The 20,344-nt window shown below is 48.8% G+C and overlaps 1 protein-coding gene and 1 non-coding gene across 8 annotated transcripts in view; both read right to left on the bottom strand.

The window, feature by feature from the left end:
* Positions 1-20,344, bottom strand: part of BICDL1 (BICD family like cargo adaptor 1) — an 81,436-nt gene that overhangs the window by 22,488 nt on the left and 38,604 nt on the right. For 4 of the 7 annotated variants that reach the window (XR_004974872.1, XM_036353977.1, XM_036353972.1 and 1 more), the window contains exons 3-5: positions 3,318-3,434; positions 2,442-2,453; positions 567-713 (exon numbers count right to left, since the gene is read on the bottom strand). Coding sequence is in view for 6 of the 7 variants with exons in the window: in XM_036353977.1 (XP_036209870.1) it covers positions 567-713; positions 2,442-2,453; positions 3,318-3,434 (276 nt within the window). In the remaining variant the exon portion in view is untranslated. The remainder of the gene's footprint in view (positions 1-566; positions 714-2,441; positions 2,454-3,317; positions 3,435-20,344) is intronic. The other 3 variants (XM_036353973.1, XM_036353976.1, XM_036353974.1) reach the window with 2 other exon arrangements.
* On the bottom strand, positions 18,729-18,835 carry LOC118678662. The gene has a single exon (XR_004974958.1). It is a non-coding gene; the product is annotated as a U6 spliceosomal RNA (small nuclear RNA).

The raw sequence follows: 20,344 nt of genomic DNA, 5'->3' as shown, positions 1-20,344 counted from the left end.
CCCAATAAAGGACAGATACGGCCATGAAACAATTTCCTTTAGTGAGAAATAAAAGGGCTAATCAGGCTCTCAAAGGGGCAGCCTGTGCCTCTTCTAGCAACTGGCAGAAGCAGGGTGCGAGTCTTGCCGGGTTCAGTGGGCAGCTTCTTGGTTCCTGCCAACGACATCCACCCGCCCCGGGGAGCAGCAGAGCGCTGTGAGCCAGCACAGTCACGGCTCCCTCTGAAAGCCCCAGCAGGTCCCCCGCCCCCCGAGGCAGAGCCACACTCCGCACTCTCTGTCCCAGCCTGTGAACGGCCCAGAGAGAACTCGGTGCAACTGCTCTGGGGCGAGCGGCTCAGCACAAAATGGAAGGATGACCCGTGGGTGGCGAAGCATTTCTTCTGAGCAGAGCCAGCCCAGCCAACTCAGCAAGCCCAGAGCTACAACCGGGCCCGGGGGAGCCTGCACCCACTGCTGACCCCGGAGGTGGGAGGTGGGAGGTGGGAGGTGGGAGGTGGCGCTGGCCCCCCAGCCTTTCCTTCTAGCTGGGCAGCTAAGCGCTGCTCTGTCTGGCCCGTCAGTACCTGCAGGTCTTTGTCATGGCCCTGCCGCTCCAGAATCAGCACCCGGTCCTGCAGCTCCTCCACCGTCCCCTGGAGCAGGTCATTCTCCTCTAAGGTGGCGCTGAGACGATGCTCCAGCTCCCGTTTCCGATCCGACAGCATCTTGATCTGCAAGGACAGAGCGGGGGAGGGGGGGTGGAGTTACACCCCGGCTGAAGCTTCGGACGAGGGGAGGGACCAGCCTCCAAGCATGCACGCCCTCTGCCCAGGGCCCGGGGCCCCCACCTCTGAGATGGCAGCTGCGGACCCCTCGGCTACAGAGAACGCCCCTCCCGTCGAGAATCCTGGGAAGGGGTGGGAGTGGAGCTTTGGGAAGGCTGGGATGTGGGGTGCCAGGCGGAGAAAGGGACGGGTAGTGCTCTGGAATTTCCACAGATAAGACAGGAGAGCCCCACCCTGCCGCCCACAACCTGACTTCGACCCCAGTTTCCTGGGAGTGGAACCTAAGCCGCTGCGCCCATCTTCTTCTCACGTCACACGCACAAGCAGACGCCCCGCTCGCCCCAGCCGCTGAGCCCCCCGGTCCCAGGCTCTCTTGCCCGCCTGCTGGCAGGTCTGGCTCTGGGGGTCCCAGCTCAGACCCGAGTTAGTGGGGAGCTGGCAGGTACCGACACGAGCAGTGCCCGCATCAGCCTGCGTCCTGGGAAGGCGCACGCAGGCACACAGGGGTAGCTGACTTACTCACACTATCTTTTTTGCTTGAATTTGTGAACAGGAGCACTTTCTCTCCTTTCAGGAGACAGGCTGGTGTGTTGTACACAGAGTATCCAGCCAGTCTCCAGAGACATAAATCTTTTAGGAAGGTCTGTCTGGTTGCTTCAGTTTCAGGAAAACAGGGGCAAGGGATGCCAAGTTTTCTCTGGCCTCCAGGCCTGCAGGTGGAAGCCGGGCCAGCACTGCTTCACCACCGAACACCGCCCCGCTCAGGGCTCCGGGAAGCCTTCCCAAGTCCCCCAAATGCCAGTGGCCTTGGGGGGCTTCTGGAGCCCCTGCAGGTCCCCCGGCTCCTCCTACTTATCAGTTCCCTGCTGGACTGATTTCTCAACCAGTGTCTTGCTCGTCCGCAGTCTCCTGCCGTGGCTGCGAGGTTCTCGTGTGGGTAACAATTCACTGAGGGGGACCTGCGCGGACCTCCCCACCTCTCCCCTGCTCCCCGCTGCCCTCCCTCTCTGCACTAGAGTTCTGCTCCTGGGCACAGATCTCCATGGCCACCAGCCCATGTCCCGGGGAACCAAGTATGTGGCCTTTGTCCAGAGATCAGGTATCTGGCCAAACAAAGAAACACTGTCTCCCAAGCATGCGCCCGTGAGGGACGGAGGGAGCAGCCCCTTTTGTGAATGGGCCCACTCTTCCCTCCCTGAAGCCACGAAGCCGCCGCCGAGGGAATTCTTACTCCAGTCGATTTTCATGTAAACGCCCTCTGGCCCTTCCATTTCCTCCCCCTGCATCACCCTTGCTTCCCAAGCTCCACTCCGTGAAGCCATGAGTCAGTTCTGAGAGACCACCCGGGCCCATGAAGTCACCTGTTTGAAAGAGTAACCTCACAGCCTGGGTTTTAACAGCAGCAGTGCTGCTGGGAGCGAGGCATCGGCAGGAGGCGGCCAACTCCCCCCCCCCCCCCCCCCCCGGAACTTGTGACCAAATCTGGCAATGCACGTTCCGGGGAACGGGCCTGTGCAGTGAGGGTGGGGGAACAGTGGATGTGGGGGGGGGGTGCGGGGAGAGAGAAGACAGGCCACTCGGGGAGTCAGACCCTGGCGGCGGCAGGTGAGCGGCAAGTCATGCACACAGACGGACACGGACAGGCATGCCAGGCCCACGGAGCAGACTACTTACTTCAAGGACCTGCTGCTCCATCCCAGGGGAGGGAGGGAGGTCGGGAAGGAGAGGCAGGAGGAAAGAGAAGACGCGGACAGACTTTAGGAAAACATCTTTGGGTCCTTCACGAAGCAGGGAGCAGCCCGCCTCGGGCCTGACCAGGTTGGCGGATTCCTTAACCACAGCGGGTGCCCGTGTGCCTGGCCCTGGTCTGTCCTCCAAAGTGTGACTCAGCCACGGGCGGCTGAGGGTCCTCGGAGCAGATCAGGGAGCAGCCTCCCAGGAAAAGGCCTGTTTGGGTGCCGGTATGACCCCCCTTCTCCTCACCGCCCACACCTGCGTGCTCCCAGGATCGCCTCCTCAGTGCTACGCTGCTCTGCCCTCCCGCCCACGCAGGGCCACAGACCCCGATGGTCACGCGTCCACTTTCAATGACATTACAACCACCACACCCAGCGCTTCCCACGTGCAAACTTACCAAATCCTCCCAACCACCCTCGAAGCAGCTACTCTACTACGCTCACTCTGGAGGTGAGAATAGCCCGTTCAGGAGAGTAAACTGGACCCCGACGGAGTGGAGGGAGGGAAGAGCCCCTTCCCACCTTCCGCTGAGGATGGGCCGGATGCTTTTGGAGGAATCAACACACTCAGTACAGAGCAGGCCACTCATGATTTCAACACGCTGAGCAGGAACTCAGCTCCCTTCTCCTCCAGACCACGGGCTCCCCAGGAGCGTGGCGTGCTCCCCGTTTGGCCCCTCGCTGCCCTGTCTCTCTAGGATCTGAGAGCGCAGGGCTCTGGTTCCCGGGTCAGAGGGCTCCTTATCGGAAAGACCGGACGCAGCGCCCGCAAACAGGAGAGCACCTGCACCCCAGCGGCGTGCCCGGGGCTCACCTCGGCCTGCAGGCTCTCCAGGCGGATGATGTGCTGGCTGGTGGACGAGTTCTTCTCCCGGAAGTCCTCTCTGAGGGCGTGGACCTGCAGGGACAGCTGTCTCTCCACCTCCGATGCCTGCAAGCAGAGAGACCTTCAGAGGGGGCGCCACGGCGGCTGCTCCGGTTTTTTGCCTTTCCTTCCTCAAGCGCTTTTTTCTCTGCAACTCTATTCTCTGAGGAGAAGATGAGAGGCTGGTTTCCTCCCCGGGTTCGAAGGTCCTCTAGCACCCACACGAGACAGGCCCCGCCCCCACCTCCACCATCAAGGGCTCTGTCGGGGTCCGGACCACTGCTGGTCAGAGGCCAAAGGTCTAGAAAGGAGTCAGCTCGGAAAGGTTACCATCACCATCCTGACTCGGCTCACGGCGGCAGCTCAGCAAAGCCTCGGTGGGTTACACGAAAGAATAAGACAGACAGACCTACAACCGGAGAAATGCGGCATTTCTCCCGTCCAGCTCCTCAGCGGGGCCCAGGGGGCCATCGCGGTCTGCACTTCTCACGTCCACTCAGCACGGCACTATTTAAAACTCCGTCCTGCCGGTTAGGAGTTATGCCTCTCACTCCTCAAGGACGTTATTTTGCAACATCTTTTTTGTTGTTAATCCTCACCAGAGGATATTTTTTCCCACTGATTTTTAGGAAGGGAGGAGAGAGAAACATCGATTGGTTGCCATCCGCATACACCCCAACTGGGGCCAGCGATCAAACCTGCAACCTAGGTACGTGCCCTTGACCAGGAATCGAACCCGAGACCCTCTGGTGCACAGGCCGGTGCTCTAACCATTGAGCCATGCCGGCCGGGGCTATTTTGTAACTTTTAATTCGCTGGCTGAGGTGCTCATTTCCCACCCTAACCCACTTATTCTCCAATGCTGAAACAGCAACGCCAGGTATCATGGTGGGCCAGCACCTTCTCAAATACGCAGGCAGGCGAGTATTCTGAAAGAACGCTCCCTGCTCCCTGGATAAGACACAACTCGAGTCTTCCTCCGGGGCCCCAGCCCAGCCCCACTCAGGCGCTCCCCGAACACTGCCCAGTGCAGAGGAGAGCCACTGGACCGGCAAGGACGGCTCCGTGCTTTTCTGAGTCGAAATGGGGTCAGTAAGCTTTATGGTTCCCGGCGAGATCACCGTGTGCCGAGCCGCTCAGGAAAGGCTTCCTGGAGAAGGTGGGACATCATGACGCCGAAACGGTCGGCCAGCTGTTCAATGAGGCCTTCGAGGTAATGGTTACAGGCTCAATGGTTCTTTTTATCTTCAAGGGCGATATAATCAACTGTCCGTCTTCTTTTGGGTCCCACAGATTCGACAAATGTTGCCCCTCCCCTCCAACCCCAACTAGAGAGACACGTAAGAAGAATCTTAACTTATAGTTCTAATTTTAAAACAACAATTCTCCCTGTCCAGGTAGCTCAGTTGGTTGGAGCATCGCCCCGATATACCAACGTTGTGGGTTCAATCCCTGGTCAGGGCACATACAAGACTCAACCAATGAATGCATGAATAAATGGAACAACAAATCGAGGTTTCTCTCTCTCTCTAAAATCAATAAACAAAACACAACAAAATAAAATGAAACCACTTTTTCCTTCATATTCTAAATTTAATTTCAGACACTGCCAGCTTATTTTAGACTTCTTAATCACTTAGAAATATGTCAGTCACCCTTGCCTAAAAATAACGTTAATATTTACCAAGTCTATGTGCCAAGAACCATGCTAAACGATTTAAATGCATTGTCTCAATTGTCTTACCAAAGTAAGGCCTAGCACCCTCAATTTACTCCTGAGGGAACAGGAAGTGAGGAAACTTGCCCAACATCTCAGTAAGCGATGACATCAGAATGGCAAACTTTGGGTCATCTTACTCCCAAGTTAGGATTGCGATGCTGCCTTCTTTAATCTTGAAATAGTTTTTCCCATTTCTATGGCTCACTCTCAAAACCAAACTTTGTGAGTCCAATTTAGCAAGGCTTCTCTCTCTCTCTCTCTTTTTCTTTCTTTCTATTTATTTATTTATTTTAGCACTAAGCAATTTTATTTAAGACTCTTAAAATTTCTTCTAATAGAATTTAGGGCCCAGGAGGAAAATCCCATCTCATACGTGCTGCAGTGTGACTGCCTGCGCTGAATGCAGTTGAAACCCTATCAGGGTTTCAAATACGTGTAGATTTGCAAAGTGCTGGGCAATTCAGGCAGCTGACCTTATTCTGAGCATCAACACCTTGACATGAATCCTGAGACAACGAAGCCACAGAGGGGCACTGAAGGCTACAAATCTAGCCCAGGTGGTCTCAGATGTGCTCCTGTAGACGTGTCTCCTCTCAAAGCGACCTCCCTAGAAATAAACCGCGTCTCTTCCCCCCAGGAAGCCCGATTCCAGCATCTGAGTGCGTAACCACTGAGCATAAGGCCTCCTTTAATGTCCGACTCCTCAGATGTGCCAAGGACACAGTGCTCACAGGCCTTTAATCTACACTCTCATCTGAATTGCAACAGCCCCACGAAGCAGGAACCCAGGAATCACTGGCCTCATTCTGCAGACGGGGAGTGGCACTGCCCTGGTCCCTGCCCGACAGGTTCTGTGCTCCCCCCTCCAACCAGGTGGCCAGTCATTTGCCTGTGATGATGATGGAGGGGATGGATCAACCAGACAGACGGATAAAGCTACCATCTGCAAGGAACTAATGCACCTTTCAACAGAAATGATTTTCTTCTTTTTTTCCGAGATGGAATCTGGCTTAGATCTTTAGACCCATCAGAATGAATATTATCTATTTCTGCACATAAATTAAGTAACACAACTCGAATGTTCTAAATGCTTTCTGATCAAAGTATCAGGAAACCTACAAAGCCCTTTTAGCTCCATAATCAATTTCCCAGCTTCTCTGAAGTTCTTCAAGTAGGAGAGTTAGTTAGCCAGGGTAACCAAAGGGACCCACTCCACTCCTGAGAGGAGATGGCCTGATGGAAAGAGAGTCAGGTGGTCAGGGTTACAGTTCCTGTTCCACCATCATATGTGGACGAGTTGTTATGTAATTTAACCCCTCTTTCCCAAATTATAGACTTGTTTCTCCTTCACACAGTAACACAAAAAGGGTGGGTCTAGAGCAGTGGTTCTCAACCTTCTGGCCCTTTAAATACAGTTCCTCATGTTGTGACCCAACCATAAAATTATTTTCGATGCTACTTCATAACTGTAATGTTGCCACTGTTATGAATCGTCATGTAAATATCTGATATGCAGGATGGTCTTAGGCGACCGCTGTGAAAGGGTCGTTCGACCGCCAAAAGAGTCGCGACCCACAGGTTGAGAACCGCTGGTCTAAAGGAACACCCATTTCCCTATTTCTTATTCAGGACTTTGTGGGTTGAGTCAAATCACTGAAGTTGAGGGAAATAAAGAAAGAAATATTGCATTGCTACAAATTTAGGGCAACTGTGTAAAGTATTAAACTTTCCAAGGATCAGTTGTTTTTCTTAAAAAACCAAGTACTGAGCCCTGGCCGGTATGGCTCAGTTGGTTAGGCGTTGCTCTGTGCACCAGAAGGTTGCCAGCTGGATTCCCAGTCAGTGTATGTGCCCAGGCTGTGGGCTCGATCCCTGGTAGGGAAGACAGCCGATTGATGTTTTGCTCTCACGTGGGTGCTTCTCTCTCTCCCCACCTTCCTCTCCCTAAAAATCAGTAAAAATATTTTTAAAATCCACACAAAAAACAGGTCCTGAGAACACCATGTATGTGTCACAGGGTGCTGTCACAGGCACAGTCCACTTCGGGGTCGGCACTGAAAACAGCCTGTTAAGTGACTCAGCCAACATCACGAAGGTGTGGGTCACGCTAGAAAACAGGGGGAAATACAGACATATTTCGCAGCCAGACCTTTCGGCTCGGGTCTCCTGGTGACCTTTCAAAGCTATTCAGTAGCCGGCCAATCTCCAGGAGCCACAGCTCTCTTGGAGATGCAAATTTTCCTACCTAGGTGTAGGGCAGCAGTCCTGGCCCTTGGAAATAAGAACTTTCCTCCTTCCAGGTTTTGGACGAGGAGGCGGCGGCGGCCTGATCTTAGAACAGTTCATTCTGATCATGGAAAATGGCAGGACAGGACTCATGGTTTATTTCTGCACATGGTGGGTTTTGGCTACCAGGAACAGCGGCGGCAGAATTGTGGCAAAGAATGCCATCGGTAATCAATAATACAAAAAGGATGGTGTGATTTCAGCTCTGGTTTTCCTTGTTCTTCAACTCAAAATTGTTTTCTATGAGAGTAACAAACGTTCAGAATTTTAAAAAGGTGGGGGGAGGAGAGACCAAAGGATCGAAATGGAAGTTAAAGTCCCCGTTCTCTAGTGATAGCGCTGATATCACCCCCACTGGAGTTGCTTCTTCTCTGAATTTTCTATTCATATCTGTCGAAAACATTACCAAAAAATTTACCTTTAAAAATACATATTTTAACGTCTTTCTATGTCAATATGTAGATCTACCTTATTCTTTTTAACAATGGTCTGATACTTAGTTATACAAATATACCATAATTTATTGAACTAGTCCCTACCTGTGAGTATTTAGAGTTCCAATTCTTTGCTGCAAAAAAATCAAAAAAATCCTTGCTTACCTATCTTTGTCCTAGAAATGAATACATTCCTGTGAGTGGAATCACAAGGTAAAAGGATCCGCATATTCATTTTGATAGGTATTGCCAAACTGTCCCCCCATGAGCATTGCCTTAATTTATATCCCTACCAACAGAGTACAAATATGCCTGCTTCTCAATACCTTGCCTCCAGTGGGTATTATGTAGCATGTTAGACTTTAGATATTGATTTCTAATATTCTCAAATTTTCTCTTACTTTCATTCCATACAGCTTGGATGATTATAAAAACAAGACATTTGAGAAATAACTCTAATTCTGTTAAAGAAGGCTGAAGAGTTTAACACTTAAATAGCCCTTGAGCTATCTGAAGCGAACTCCTTTTATAATGCGAGTGCTTGGGTTGTTATTAATAAATCTTCAAAATGGCACAACAAAACGGACGTTGTATAGGCAGCAAAATATCAGATATAAGTTGTACTAGTAGCAATACCTTTACCGATACAGCTCCTAGGGCAGTGGAAACTAAAGAGAAAATAAACGAACGGGACTACATCAAAACAGAAAGCTGCTGCACAGCAAAAGACCATCAACAACACAACAAGAAAGCCCACTGCATGGGAGAACATATTTGCGAATGTTATATCCGTTAAGGGTTTAATCTTCAAAATTGACAGGGAACTCATACAACCTAAAGGAAGATAAACGATCCAATCAAAAAATGGGCAAAGGACCTAAATAGATACTTTTTGAAAGAGGACATACATAAGGCTGAGAGACATATGAAAACATGCTCAAAGTCACTAACCATCTGAGAGATGCAAATCAAAACAACAACGAGGTACCACCTCACACCTGTCAGACTGGCTATCATCAACAAATCAAAGACAAGTGCTGGCGAGGATGTGGAGAAAAAGGAACCCTTACGCACTGCTGGTGGGAAGGCAGACTGGTGCAGCCACTATGGAGAACAGTATGGAGTTTCCTCAAAAAGTTAAAAATGGAACTCCCATTTGACCCAGTGATCCCACTTCTAGGAATAAATCCCAAGAAACCAGAAACACCAATCAGAAAGGATATGTGCACCCCTATGTTCACAGCAGCACAATTCACCATAGCTAAGATCTGGAAACAGCCTAAGTGCCCATCAGCAGATGAGTGGATTAAAAACTGTGGTACATCTACACGATGGAATACTATGTGGCTATTAAAAAAAAAAGGAACTTTTACCATTTGCAACAGCACGGATGGAACTGGAGAGCATTATGCTGAGCGAAATAAGCCAGTCGGAGAAAGATAAATATCACATGATCTCACTCATATGTGGGATATAATGAACAACATAAACTGATGGACAAAAATGGATCTAGAGAGAAGGTGGCACTGAGCAGACCATCCAACCTCAGGGAGAAGGTGGGGAGAGGGGTTAGAGGTCAACCAAAGGACTTGTATGCATGCATATTAGCAGGACCAATGGACACAGACACTAGGGTGGTGGGGGCTTGCCCTCAGGGGTAGGGGGGACAGGGTTAATCAAGGGGAAAAAGGAGACATGTAATACTTTAAACAATCCAAAATAAAAAACGGACATTGTGTTCCTTTTCCCCAAATGCTCAATGTGGTCAGTGGACCATCTTGGACAGATTACGCTCTCCCCACTGAGCAGAGCTGTTCCATGATTACTCTTCTTCTTGACGTGATTAATAACATACGAACATTTCCCCCAAATGGAACATTTAGATTAAATTTGTTTAAATTGGCCAAAGCAGAACTGTTAACTATATACTTTCTAGTTAAAAGGAGGAAAGGAAATTGCATTAGTTACATGTGAGCATCCATTTAACTTGTTTGTCAAAAAAGGAAAAAAATGAACCAATTAACTTAGAAATCATAGTAGGAAAGATATACTATTTTAACACTTTGCCTGACTTACTGAGCTTTAAGAAAAAACTCTCAGCCAGGCTGGTGTGGCATCAACCTATGAACCAGGTCCATGTCCATTCCCAGTCAAGGGCACATGCCTGGGTTGCAAGCTCGATCCCCAGTAGAGGGCGGGCAGGAGGCAGCCAATCGACGATTCTCTCTCATCACTGCTGTTTCTATCTCTCCCCCTCCCTCTATCTGAAATCAACAAAAACATTTTTAAAAAGAAAAACGATCAGTGCTCTCTCTCTAGACCACACCTGTGCCTTTCCCCACCCCCATCTTTGCCCAGCACTCTCTTCCGAGCAAGCATGTCAGACTCGAGGTCGGCGGGCCGCGTGCCTCGCTTGCGAGCCTGCCATTCCCCACCTCCTTCCCCCAGATGTGTTCTCTTTGCCTGTCTTTCTCCTGAGCTCCAAGGACCCGTCTTTTGCCTCAGTAACTTGTTTCCTGAGCCCATGCACCCAGCTGACTTACTTGTACCCCTGGGACTTTCTAAATAAACTTTGGCTTGTATTTGAAAAAAAAGGAAAGAAAAAAAAAATCAACTTTTTTTTCTTTTTTGCCAGGGCATGATGAATAACAGGCGTCTGCCTGAACTACCTGGGGCGTGGCAGTGAGAGTGACAATCAGGATGATGACACCATGGCGACGCCTCACGTATCAAGCATCTCTTACGTGCTGCACCCTGGTGTGAGCATTTCACGCCTGTTAACTCATTTAATCTTCACAATAACGGGAGAAGGAGGTGGTCTGACTCTACCTGCAGATGAGGACACCAAGGATGAGTCATTTTCCCAAGGTCATACTTGTGCTGGTAGGTGCTGAGCGGGAATTCCCACCAGACCTTTAGCTTCTGCACTCGTCCTTTCAGCCTCCACACAGAGCACCCCTTTCCCGGCCTCCCTTTGCTCCCTCTCAAAAATGCTCATTGAGGTGAAAGTGACGTTAGAGCCACGACCTTGAATTTATTCTCATTTCAGACAGAGGGGGAACTGTTTAAAATCATTTGTAATGTACTGAAGTTGAAAACTTTGCTAATTTAGAACGCTATTTTCAAAACAATTGAATCTATTTTTCAATTTGAATGTAAAGAGAACCCCACTGCAGAATGCTTTTAAAATACTGTTAGCATTTTGTTGACCCCCCACCAGTCTTTCTACGTGTGTGTACAATTAGTTACCATCATACCGTTCCTATACGGGGTGGGCAAAAGTAGGTTTACAGTTGTGAGTCTGTGAAACACAATTTATTCTTGTATTATTGTTTGTAAATTATGGCATTATTTTCCATACAAACAACGGCAGGCCTACTTCTGCCCTGCCTGTATACATACAAATGGACAGAGTGAGACACAGGTACAGCAATGGCACCCGGGCAGCAAGAAGCACCTAGTGCTCAGATCAATCCCTAACCAATGAACCGCGGACGGCTCCCTGGAGAAATGCTGGGGCCAGAGTTTCATGAAGCAAGAAAAATACAAAACGAGCAGGAACATCTTGTCATGCCGGAAGGAAGGAGGTGCTCCGAAAGCGACGGTCCCCCAGGAGTCACCCTGAGCTCCCAACGCCGAAGACGGGGACCTTTTGGTCAAGGAAACAAGTAATAATAGTCCTAGATTACAGTGCAGAGAGTAAGAGAAATACTCACGAGTCTGCAATGATAATGGTTTTTTGGGAGAGAGAGAAACATCAATTTGTTGTGCCACTGCTGCAGGCATTCGTTGGCTGATTCCTGTATGTGCCCTGACTGGGAATCTAACCTGCAGCCTTTGTGAGCCAGGAACACGCTCTAACCAACTGAGCTACCAGCCAGGGCTCATTACCATTTTTGTTGTTGTTGTTGTTAATCCTCACTTGAGGATACTTTTTTCATTGATTTTTAGAGAGAGTGGAAGGGAAGGAAGGGGAGAGAGAGGGAGGGAGGGAAAGAGAAACATTGATGTGAGAGAGAGACATTGACTGGTTGCCTCCTGTATGTGCCCCGACTGGGGCTGGAAATCGAACCTACAACCCAGGCATGTGCCCTTGACTGGGAATCAAACCTGCAACCTTCTGGTGCGCAGGCCGACACTCTAACCACTGGGCATACCAGCCAGGGCTCATTACCATTTAAAAACAAAGACAAAAACAGACAGTCACGTACTGGACAACTTTTGGGGATGCCAAAAACGCACCCCTGGAACGAGGAAAGTCGGATGCCACTAACAGTGCGTATTCCTCAGGGGAGGGGATGCCTGATAAAAGCAACACATTACTGGTGGCCCTGGTCACACCAGGTGTTTGTAAAAGCTGCTCTTTGACACCTAGAAAATGTGGACCCACTAGATGGGGGCCACGGCTCATTGTTTCACTGGAAATAACTTTAAGGTAAGAGCACAATAGTAGTTTCATTATCCTCCTTCCAACCACTGTCACCAACGCAATCCCTCAGCATCAAGGACCAGCAACTTGGGCACCACAGGCCTTACATGAAAAAGGAAAAAAGGACAGATGCTAATTGTTAATCTGCTTTTGTTTGTAAAACAGGGCCGTTATTCAATGTCCAGGTCCTATTGCTACTTAATAAAAATTAAAAAAAAAACAAACCACTTCAGAAGAACTCAGAGAAAATATATTTTTCAGTTTTTATTTTTAAATGTTCTATGAGGGCTCCTACAATAAGACAGGCCCCAGATATTCCCAATATACTGTATTCACAACCAGAGCTTTTGATTCACGAAGCCTTTTTTTTTTTTTAAACCGAAATGACACACAATCCTGCGTGTTAACTTGATGGCCTGGCCCTGCGCACCAATTCCAATGTGGACGGGACACTTGCTCTCTATGCTTGAGACTAAGGACAGAGACAAATGCATAAGACTCAGCTCCTGTGCGAAAACTGTTCCAAACTCAAGCTCAGAATAAAACACCGTCTTTCTTCTCTACGGGCTGCTTCCCTGGGTGACCTCAGGCAGAATGTCTCCCCACCTGTAAAATGAGGACCAAGTGGTAGCTACCTCAAAAGGTCGTTGTGAGGGTGGAATAAATTAATACGTGCAAAGGGCTTCGAAGGTGCCTGGTCCCACTAAGTACTAGACGTGCTAGCTGTTGCTATTTTTGTCATTTTCAGCACTATTATGTGATTTCAGATCTGATGTTTGCCTTGGCTTGCTCAAGTCGTTTAGCCAGGGGTGGGCCACAATGGGTTCTTAAACTGGACCGGAGGGCCGGAACAAAAGCATGGATGGAGTGTTTGTGTGAACTAATATAAATTCAAAGTCAACATCATTACATAAAAGGGTACGGTCTTTTTTTTTTTAGTTTTATTCATTTCAAACGGGCCGGATCTGGCCCGCGGGCCGTAGTTTGCCCACGGCTGGTTTAGACTCTAAACTTTAGAGCAGTGGTTCTCAACCTTCCTAATGTCGCAACCCTTTAATACAGCTCCTCATGTTGTGGTGACCCCCAACCATAAAATTATTTTCGTTGCTACTCCGTAACTGTAATTTTGCTACTGTTATGAATCGTAATGTAAATATCTGATATGCAGGATGTACTTTCATTGTTACAAATTGAACATAATTAAAGCATAGTGATTAATCACAAAGACAATATGTAATTATATGTGTTATTCGATGGTCTTAGGCGACCCCTGTGAAAGGGTCGCTCGACCCCCAAAGGGGTCGTGACCCACAGGTTGGTGACCCACAGGTTGAGAACCCCTGCTTTAGAGTGTTGTCCCAATACGCCAAGATTCTGGGTTGGATTCCCGGGTCAGAGCAAGAAAGAAGGAGCAACCAATCCATTAAAAACAAAAAATCCGACATTCAAGTCACCGGCACAGAAATGTCTAAAAGATTAAATATAAACGAGGACAGATCTTGAAGAGTCTGAGAAAATTTGGCACAGGGACTGACGGAGGATGCAAAACGCCAGCCCTGACGCAGCGCTGCAGGGAACGTAGGCAGGGCCATCACCCAGGATGGTGGCAGCGCTGTAGGGAACGTAGGCAGGGCCATCACCCAGGATGGTGGCAGCGCTGCAGGGAACGTAGGCAGGGCCATCACCCAGGATGGTGGCAGCGCTGTAGGGAACGTAGGCAGGGCCTTCACCCAGGATGGTGGCAGCGCTGCAGGGAACGTAGGCAGGGCCTTCACCCAGGATGGTGGCAGTGCTGCAGGGAATGTAGGCAGGGCCTTCACCCAGGATGGAGGCAGCGCCTTCACCCAGGATGGTGGCAGCGCTGCAGGGAACGTAGGCAGGGCCATCACCCAGGATGGTGGCAGCGCTGCAGGGAACGTAGGCAGGGCCATCACCCAGGATGGTGGCAGCGCTGCAGGGAACGTAGGCAGGGCCATCACCCAGGATGGTGGCAGCGCTGCAGGGAACGTAGGCAGGGCCTTCACCCAGGATGGTGGCAGCGCTGCAGGGAACATAGGCAGGGCCATCACCCAGGATGGTGGCAGCGCTGCAGGGAACGTAGGCAGGGCCATCACCCAGGATGGTGGCAGCGCTGCAGGGAATGTAGGCAGGGCCATCACCCAGGATGGTGGCAGCGCTGCAGGGAATGTAGGCAGGGCCATCACCCAGGATGGTGGGTAAGAACAGAGAAGCCCCGAAAGGTCTCGGGGGCAAAGAAGAAGGTGGACCTGCAAATGCAGGCCGGAGAGCAGCATTCCTGTCCGGTTACCCCGCGCATGCACTGTCCCCAAAACACGCCTCTCTCGGAGCCGCCTCCCTTTCGCTCAGGGCTGAAAGCACTGCGTGCAGTCCGACTCCCAGGAGGGGACGTGTCTATGCTTCAAAGGAGGTGACGGGAGAGACTTGGAAAAGACACGGATCATCTTCTCAGCATAAACAGGAAGGGCGAGGGGAAGGCGGATATTGGAATGGCATTCTACTTCGTCCATTTTAATTTGGGGCAGCGATGGGAATTCACTGGAAGACAAATGGAGTCCCTCAAAAAATAACTGCCACGTCTAATCCTCATTAAGAAAGAAAATCCCAGTTCTTTTTTTTTCCTTTTGGTCGTGGGGCTCACCAGGGCACGCGTCTAGACTTCGAAAGGAAGGTTAAGAAGTTCAAACGTTCTTGTTTGGAGCTGGAGAGGGATTAAGGGGAAACTGCTTTCACAGTGGCGGCCACTTTCTTCCCACCACTGTAAAAACAAACGATTAATCCAATTAAGCCTTTTTCTTTCCCCTGGACCTGTCTCCAGCATTCTGCCTATTGGAATGTCTCCCCCTGAAAATTTTCACCTGATAAATTCTTAACCTGGACAGCCCAGTTTTCCCATAGGCGACCACTATATTGCTTTTATAATCTGCCAGGATAAAATTACAACATTATTCGCAGTCCTATTACACTCTATTTTGTTTGTTTACCACCCACTGTTTTATTTATTTACATGTCTGCTTCCTCTCTTACACGGTGAAGGACGCAAGGACAGGAATCGCACCTCCTATTTATCTTTGTTTCCCTAAAAAAGTACACGGCACATAGTAGGTGCTGAAATGTTTGCTGTACAAGGTAAAATCTGAAATCCTTACTTAAGTACTTTTTGAGGTAGAAAATGGAAGTGGGATTAAGCTAAACCCCGAGGGTCCCTTTGTAAAGTACGAGCAGGATCATCGGAGAATTAATGAGGTAATTCCCTTTGATGTAAACAGCCCATGCCCAGGAAAGGCACCATTCCCTCTGTCTGTGAGGTCGCCGTGGCTCAGGCTTCCGTGTGAAGTACCCGTGACGGATCCGCGGATTTGCCTCTGGGTGCTTTTACCTGTGCCTTCATGCTGCTTCTCAGGTGGAAACTTTACTACTTAGAACCCACCCCTGTTCTTTCCCCGAGCCTTCTGTAAACCTCACTAAACTCCTGCCTTTTAAAAGGTTATTTTTTGATAGTTGATAGATCGGAAAGCCGTTTTTGGAGCTTGTTATGAAACAGGCGCCCTCTCAAAACAGCGTATGGGGGAGTAGGCTTCAGATTTAGATTTCTCGTGTCCTGTTAGGGTGGAATGCAACAGAGTAAACCTGAAGGAAGGAAGACGATGAATGCGTATTAAGCACTCGCTATGTCTGAGCGCGGATCTAGGTAACATACCTTACTTCACTTTATCTGAATGCTAAGTGTGGAGTGTGTCCTGTTAACCAACTCCATAGCTCAGCGGTTCTCAACCTGTGGGTCGCGACCCTTTGGGGGGTCGAACGACCCTTTCACAGGGGTCGCCTAAGACCATCGGAAAACACATATATAATTACATATTGTTTCTGTGGCTCATCACTATGCTTTAATTATGTTCAATCTGTAACAATGACATTGGGGGTCACCACAGCATGAGGAGCTGTGTTAGAGGGCCGAGGCATTCGGAAGGTTGAGAGCCACGGCCATAGCTGAAGAAACAGAAGCTGGAAGAGATTAAGTCACACAGTCGAGGCCACTCAGATTATCAAACGATGGCGCTTGTATTCACAATGCACGTCTGATCCCAAAGCCCATGAAAACGCCAGCACACACGACTGTGCCCGAGAAAAAGGCCGTCGCCACAGCTGCTGGGGTTTAGCAGCAAAAACCAGACCTCCGGTTGGCCATTCTTCCAGAATGCTCTGAGACCGCTTCTGTAATTTATCTCCAGCCCTGACCTCTTCTCTGACCCCATCCACCTGCCTTCTCACCACGCCCACTTGGGCAGCTCAGCTCACGTGCAGAGAAACCCCATTCGGGGCTGACGGCCTCCGCCCAAGGGTGCCGCGTCTTTCCTCCTCAGGAGATGGCAACTCCATCCCGAGGCATTTCAGGCCCAAACACAGGAATGATCCTGGACTCCCTTCCTTCCTTCTACACCCACATCTGATCCAGCTACAAATCCCGGGGGCTGTCCTTCGAAATTCACCTCAGAGGGCTGATCTGAGCATGAAGGGGTTGGTATTTTATTTTATTTTATTTATTTATTTTTTTCTTTTTTAATGCCTTGACTGGAATCAAACCTGGGACCCTTCAGTCTACAGGCCAACACTCTACCCACTGAGCCAAACCAGTCAGGGCAAGGAGTTGGTATTTTAAAGCTGTTTAAACAGTGTCTGGCACATGATGAGCACTATGTGAGTATTTACCGAGTAAAATAAACATCCGGCATCTACCACGTCTCCCTGCCTCCACTCTCCACCCGGACTACGGACTGCAGGGAGCGCCTAGCTCAGCGGTTCTCAACCTGTGGGCCGCGACCCCTTTGGCGGTTGAACGACCCTTTCACAGGGGTCGCCTAAGACCATCCTGCATATCAGATATTTACATGACGATTCATCACAGTGGCAACATGACAGTTATGAAGTAGCAACGGAAATAATTTTATGGTTGGGTCACAACATGAGGAGCTGTATTTAAAGGGCCAGAAGGTTGAGAACCACTGGCCGAGCTGGTCTCTGTGCTCCCAGCGGCGTCCTGCAGCCAACTCTCCATCGCGCAGAGCAAGCCTAGCACCCGTCACGCCCGGTGGACGTAGCTCAGTGGTTGAGCGTCTACCTATGAACCGGAAGTCACTGTTGGATTCTCGTCAGGGCACATGCCTGGGTTGCAGGCTCGATCCCCAGTAGGGGGTGTGCAGGAGGCAGCCGATCAATGATTCTCTCTCATCATTGATGTTTCTCTCTCTCCCTCTCCCTTCCTCTCTGAAATCAATAAAAACGTATTTAAAAAAATAAAGACTGTCACAGCATGTCACTATTCAAACTCCTCTAGAAGCTTTCTGTATTATTCAGAATAAAACACGTAATAAAGTCCTTATCATGCCTTAAAAGACTGTACAAGATTCCTTCTCCTGCCCCAACCACCTCTCTATCTCCTCTTTTTAAAAATAATATGTTTTCATTGATTTTAGAGAGAGAGGAAGGGTGAGGGAGAGAGAGAAACATCAATGATGAGAGAGAATCATTGATCAGCTGCCTACTGCACACCCCCCACTGGGGATCAAGCCTGCAACCCCGGCATGTGTCCTGACTGGAAATCGAACCCTGACCTCCTGGTTCATAGTTCGACGCTCCACCCCTGAGCCCCACTGGCCAGGCACTATCTCCTCTTGTGTCCTCTGCATCCTCTCTGTGGCACTCCACTGGCCTCCGTGCTGACTGCTGAGCATATTCTTACACCACGACCTGCACTGCGATCCCTCTGCCTGGCACTCTCTCCCCTGGCACCTTCACAAGGTCTGTTCTCTCACTCACTTGGGCCTCTGCTCAGATGTCATCCCATCAGAGAGGCCTCCTTTGTGCACCTGCCCTCACATGTCAATCTCTAGTCCCTTCCTCCGTTTAGCTTTTCTCTATGGCACTTATCACGCCTGATATATACGCCTTTGTTAACTGAATTACTGCCTCTCGGCCCGTGATATCAGTTCCAAAGGGCAGGGCCCTCGCTGCCTCTGCCGCCATAATCCCAGAGCTCAGGAATGTGCCGGGCACACTGCAGACAAATTTGCTGAATCCAAGGAAAAACATCAATTCACTTATTTTTCACTTACAGCTGCTTATAACATACTCTTAAATGTCAGAGGGAACTACACAAATTCTATAAAATTCCCGTATTACAGAATGAGTTCACTTTTTAAACTTTATTTCTTGATTTTTCAGAGGGAGAAGAAGGGAGAGGGAGAGAGGGAAACACTGATTGGCTGCCTCCTGGATCGAGCCCGCAACTTGGGTACATGCCCGGACTGGGGATCAAACTGGCAACCTTTTGGTGCCTGGGGTGATGCCCAACCAACTGAGCCACACTGGCCAGGGCCAGAATGAGTTCACTTTTTACCTGAAATTTTTAAATATTTTTATTATTAATTTATTAAATTTTAAAGACTTTTATTATTATTATTAATGTATTTTTTTAAAATATGGAACGCTTCACGATTTTGTGTGTCATCCTTCCGCAGGGGCCATGCTAATCTTCTCTGTATTGTTCCAATTTTAGTGTATGTGCTGCCGAAGCGAGCACGAGAATTTTATTTTTAAATCTTTCCTTGCATTTGAACAAAACTGACAGAAGATGAATCATGCCAATTATTACCACTGCCCCCTAATTACTAACCAGTAGTCACAAAACTCTACATAAATTAGATTTAAATCCCACCCCCCCTTCAGATTTACCTCCTCTGTTATGTCCATTTTGCAAAAACGATTCAAACAGAATTCAAGCGTGATGCTATTTCCTTATAGAAAAAAATCCATGGCAAGATTTTTTTTTCTTAAAATCATCTCCTATTACATGTTTACACACAGAAATATGGAAAAGCAGAGTTGAAGTAGTCTGGTCATCTCCCTGTGGGCCATTCTACCAGCAAATTCGGGGATTTGTTGATGAAAATACTTCTTGTATCTTGCCTCACTAAGATGACATATCATCTAATGTTTGCCTTGCAAATAGTAGTAATGCTGACCACAATCACCCCAGAGGGCTTTACCACGGGGTGCAGAATTACTTTCTGTGGAGTCCCTGGGGAAGCCACACAGATATCACATGGGGATAGAGAGCTGGCGAGACTCTCTGTAAGCGGAGGAGGTAGGGGAGCCTCAATTCTCCCTCCAAAGCAGAGTCCATCCATTCCTTACCCGTACACCTACAGCTCCATCATTAAGTTCCGAGCCTCCCTGAACCCTCCATTCTCCATGAAGCCTTTCCTAATAAGCTCTAGCTCTCAGTTCTTGTTTGTCTCTCAATTCACATTTTTTAAAAATGGCCTTCATATCATAGAGTATCTTCTGGTTAGTGTCTTCCGTGGCGTCCTAAATGCAAACTGAGTGGACAGTTCCTGAGTGCCGACCTCGCCAGGCACAGCGCTCAGTGCTGTCACACTGATTACTTCACGGAGTCTTCATAATAACACCTACCGGGGCGATATTACTAACCTGCTACTTAAGTGAGGGCACTGAACTGTGGAGAGGTTGACTTCTCCAGTAGGACAATTTATTTCCCCCAAAACAAGCTTATCACGGGTGCTAACCTGTAGGTTCTTTAAAGGAAAGGGTGGCCCAACTTCTCTGGCAACTTCTCCGGATCCAGAAAGGGCGGGGCTCACAACAGGCAGTGAGTTGACAAAAAATGACTTAAAGAAAATCAACAATGAAAAAAATAGGAACGACAGTAGATGTGAGTGGCTGAGAAGGCACAGTCTGCTGATTTTTATTTTTAAGAAATCAAAAGTACTGAAAGACATCTAACAATGTCAAGTACTATTTTGAAAAAAATACTTAAAACTTTTACATAAAGCTATAACTATGAACATACTGGTGTCAGTCACGACCAGCTGTGATACATGCTGCAAGTAATTTGTTATTACTAATAGAGGAATGTAGTAAATACTTTCGTTAAACAATATAAATAGTAGCAAATTCAAAAGGTTCCCTCATTATGTTTTCTTGAGTGGGAGACGAAAGGTGTAGTGATGGCTAGTCCCCTCTGCTAAATGAACGTCACAGAAGCATGCTGAGCATGTGGTCTGGATCG

This window comes from Myotis myotis, unplaced genomic scaffold (genome assembly GCF_014108235.1).
Source record: "Myotis myotis isolate mMyoMyo1 unplaced genomic scaffold, mMyoMyo1.p scaffold_m19_p_20, whole genome shotgun sequence".
NCBI lineage: Eukaryota > Metazoa > Chordata > Mammalia > Chiroptera > Vespertilionidae > Myotis > Myotis myotis.
Note: the sequence above shows the minus strand (reverse complement) of the source record. Positions and strands in the feature narration are given on the sequence as shown.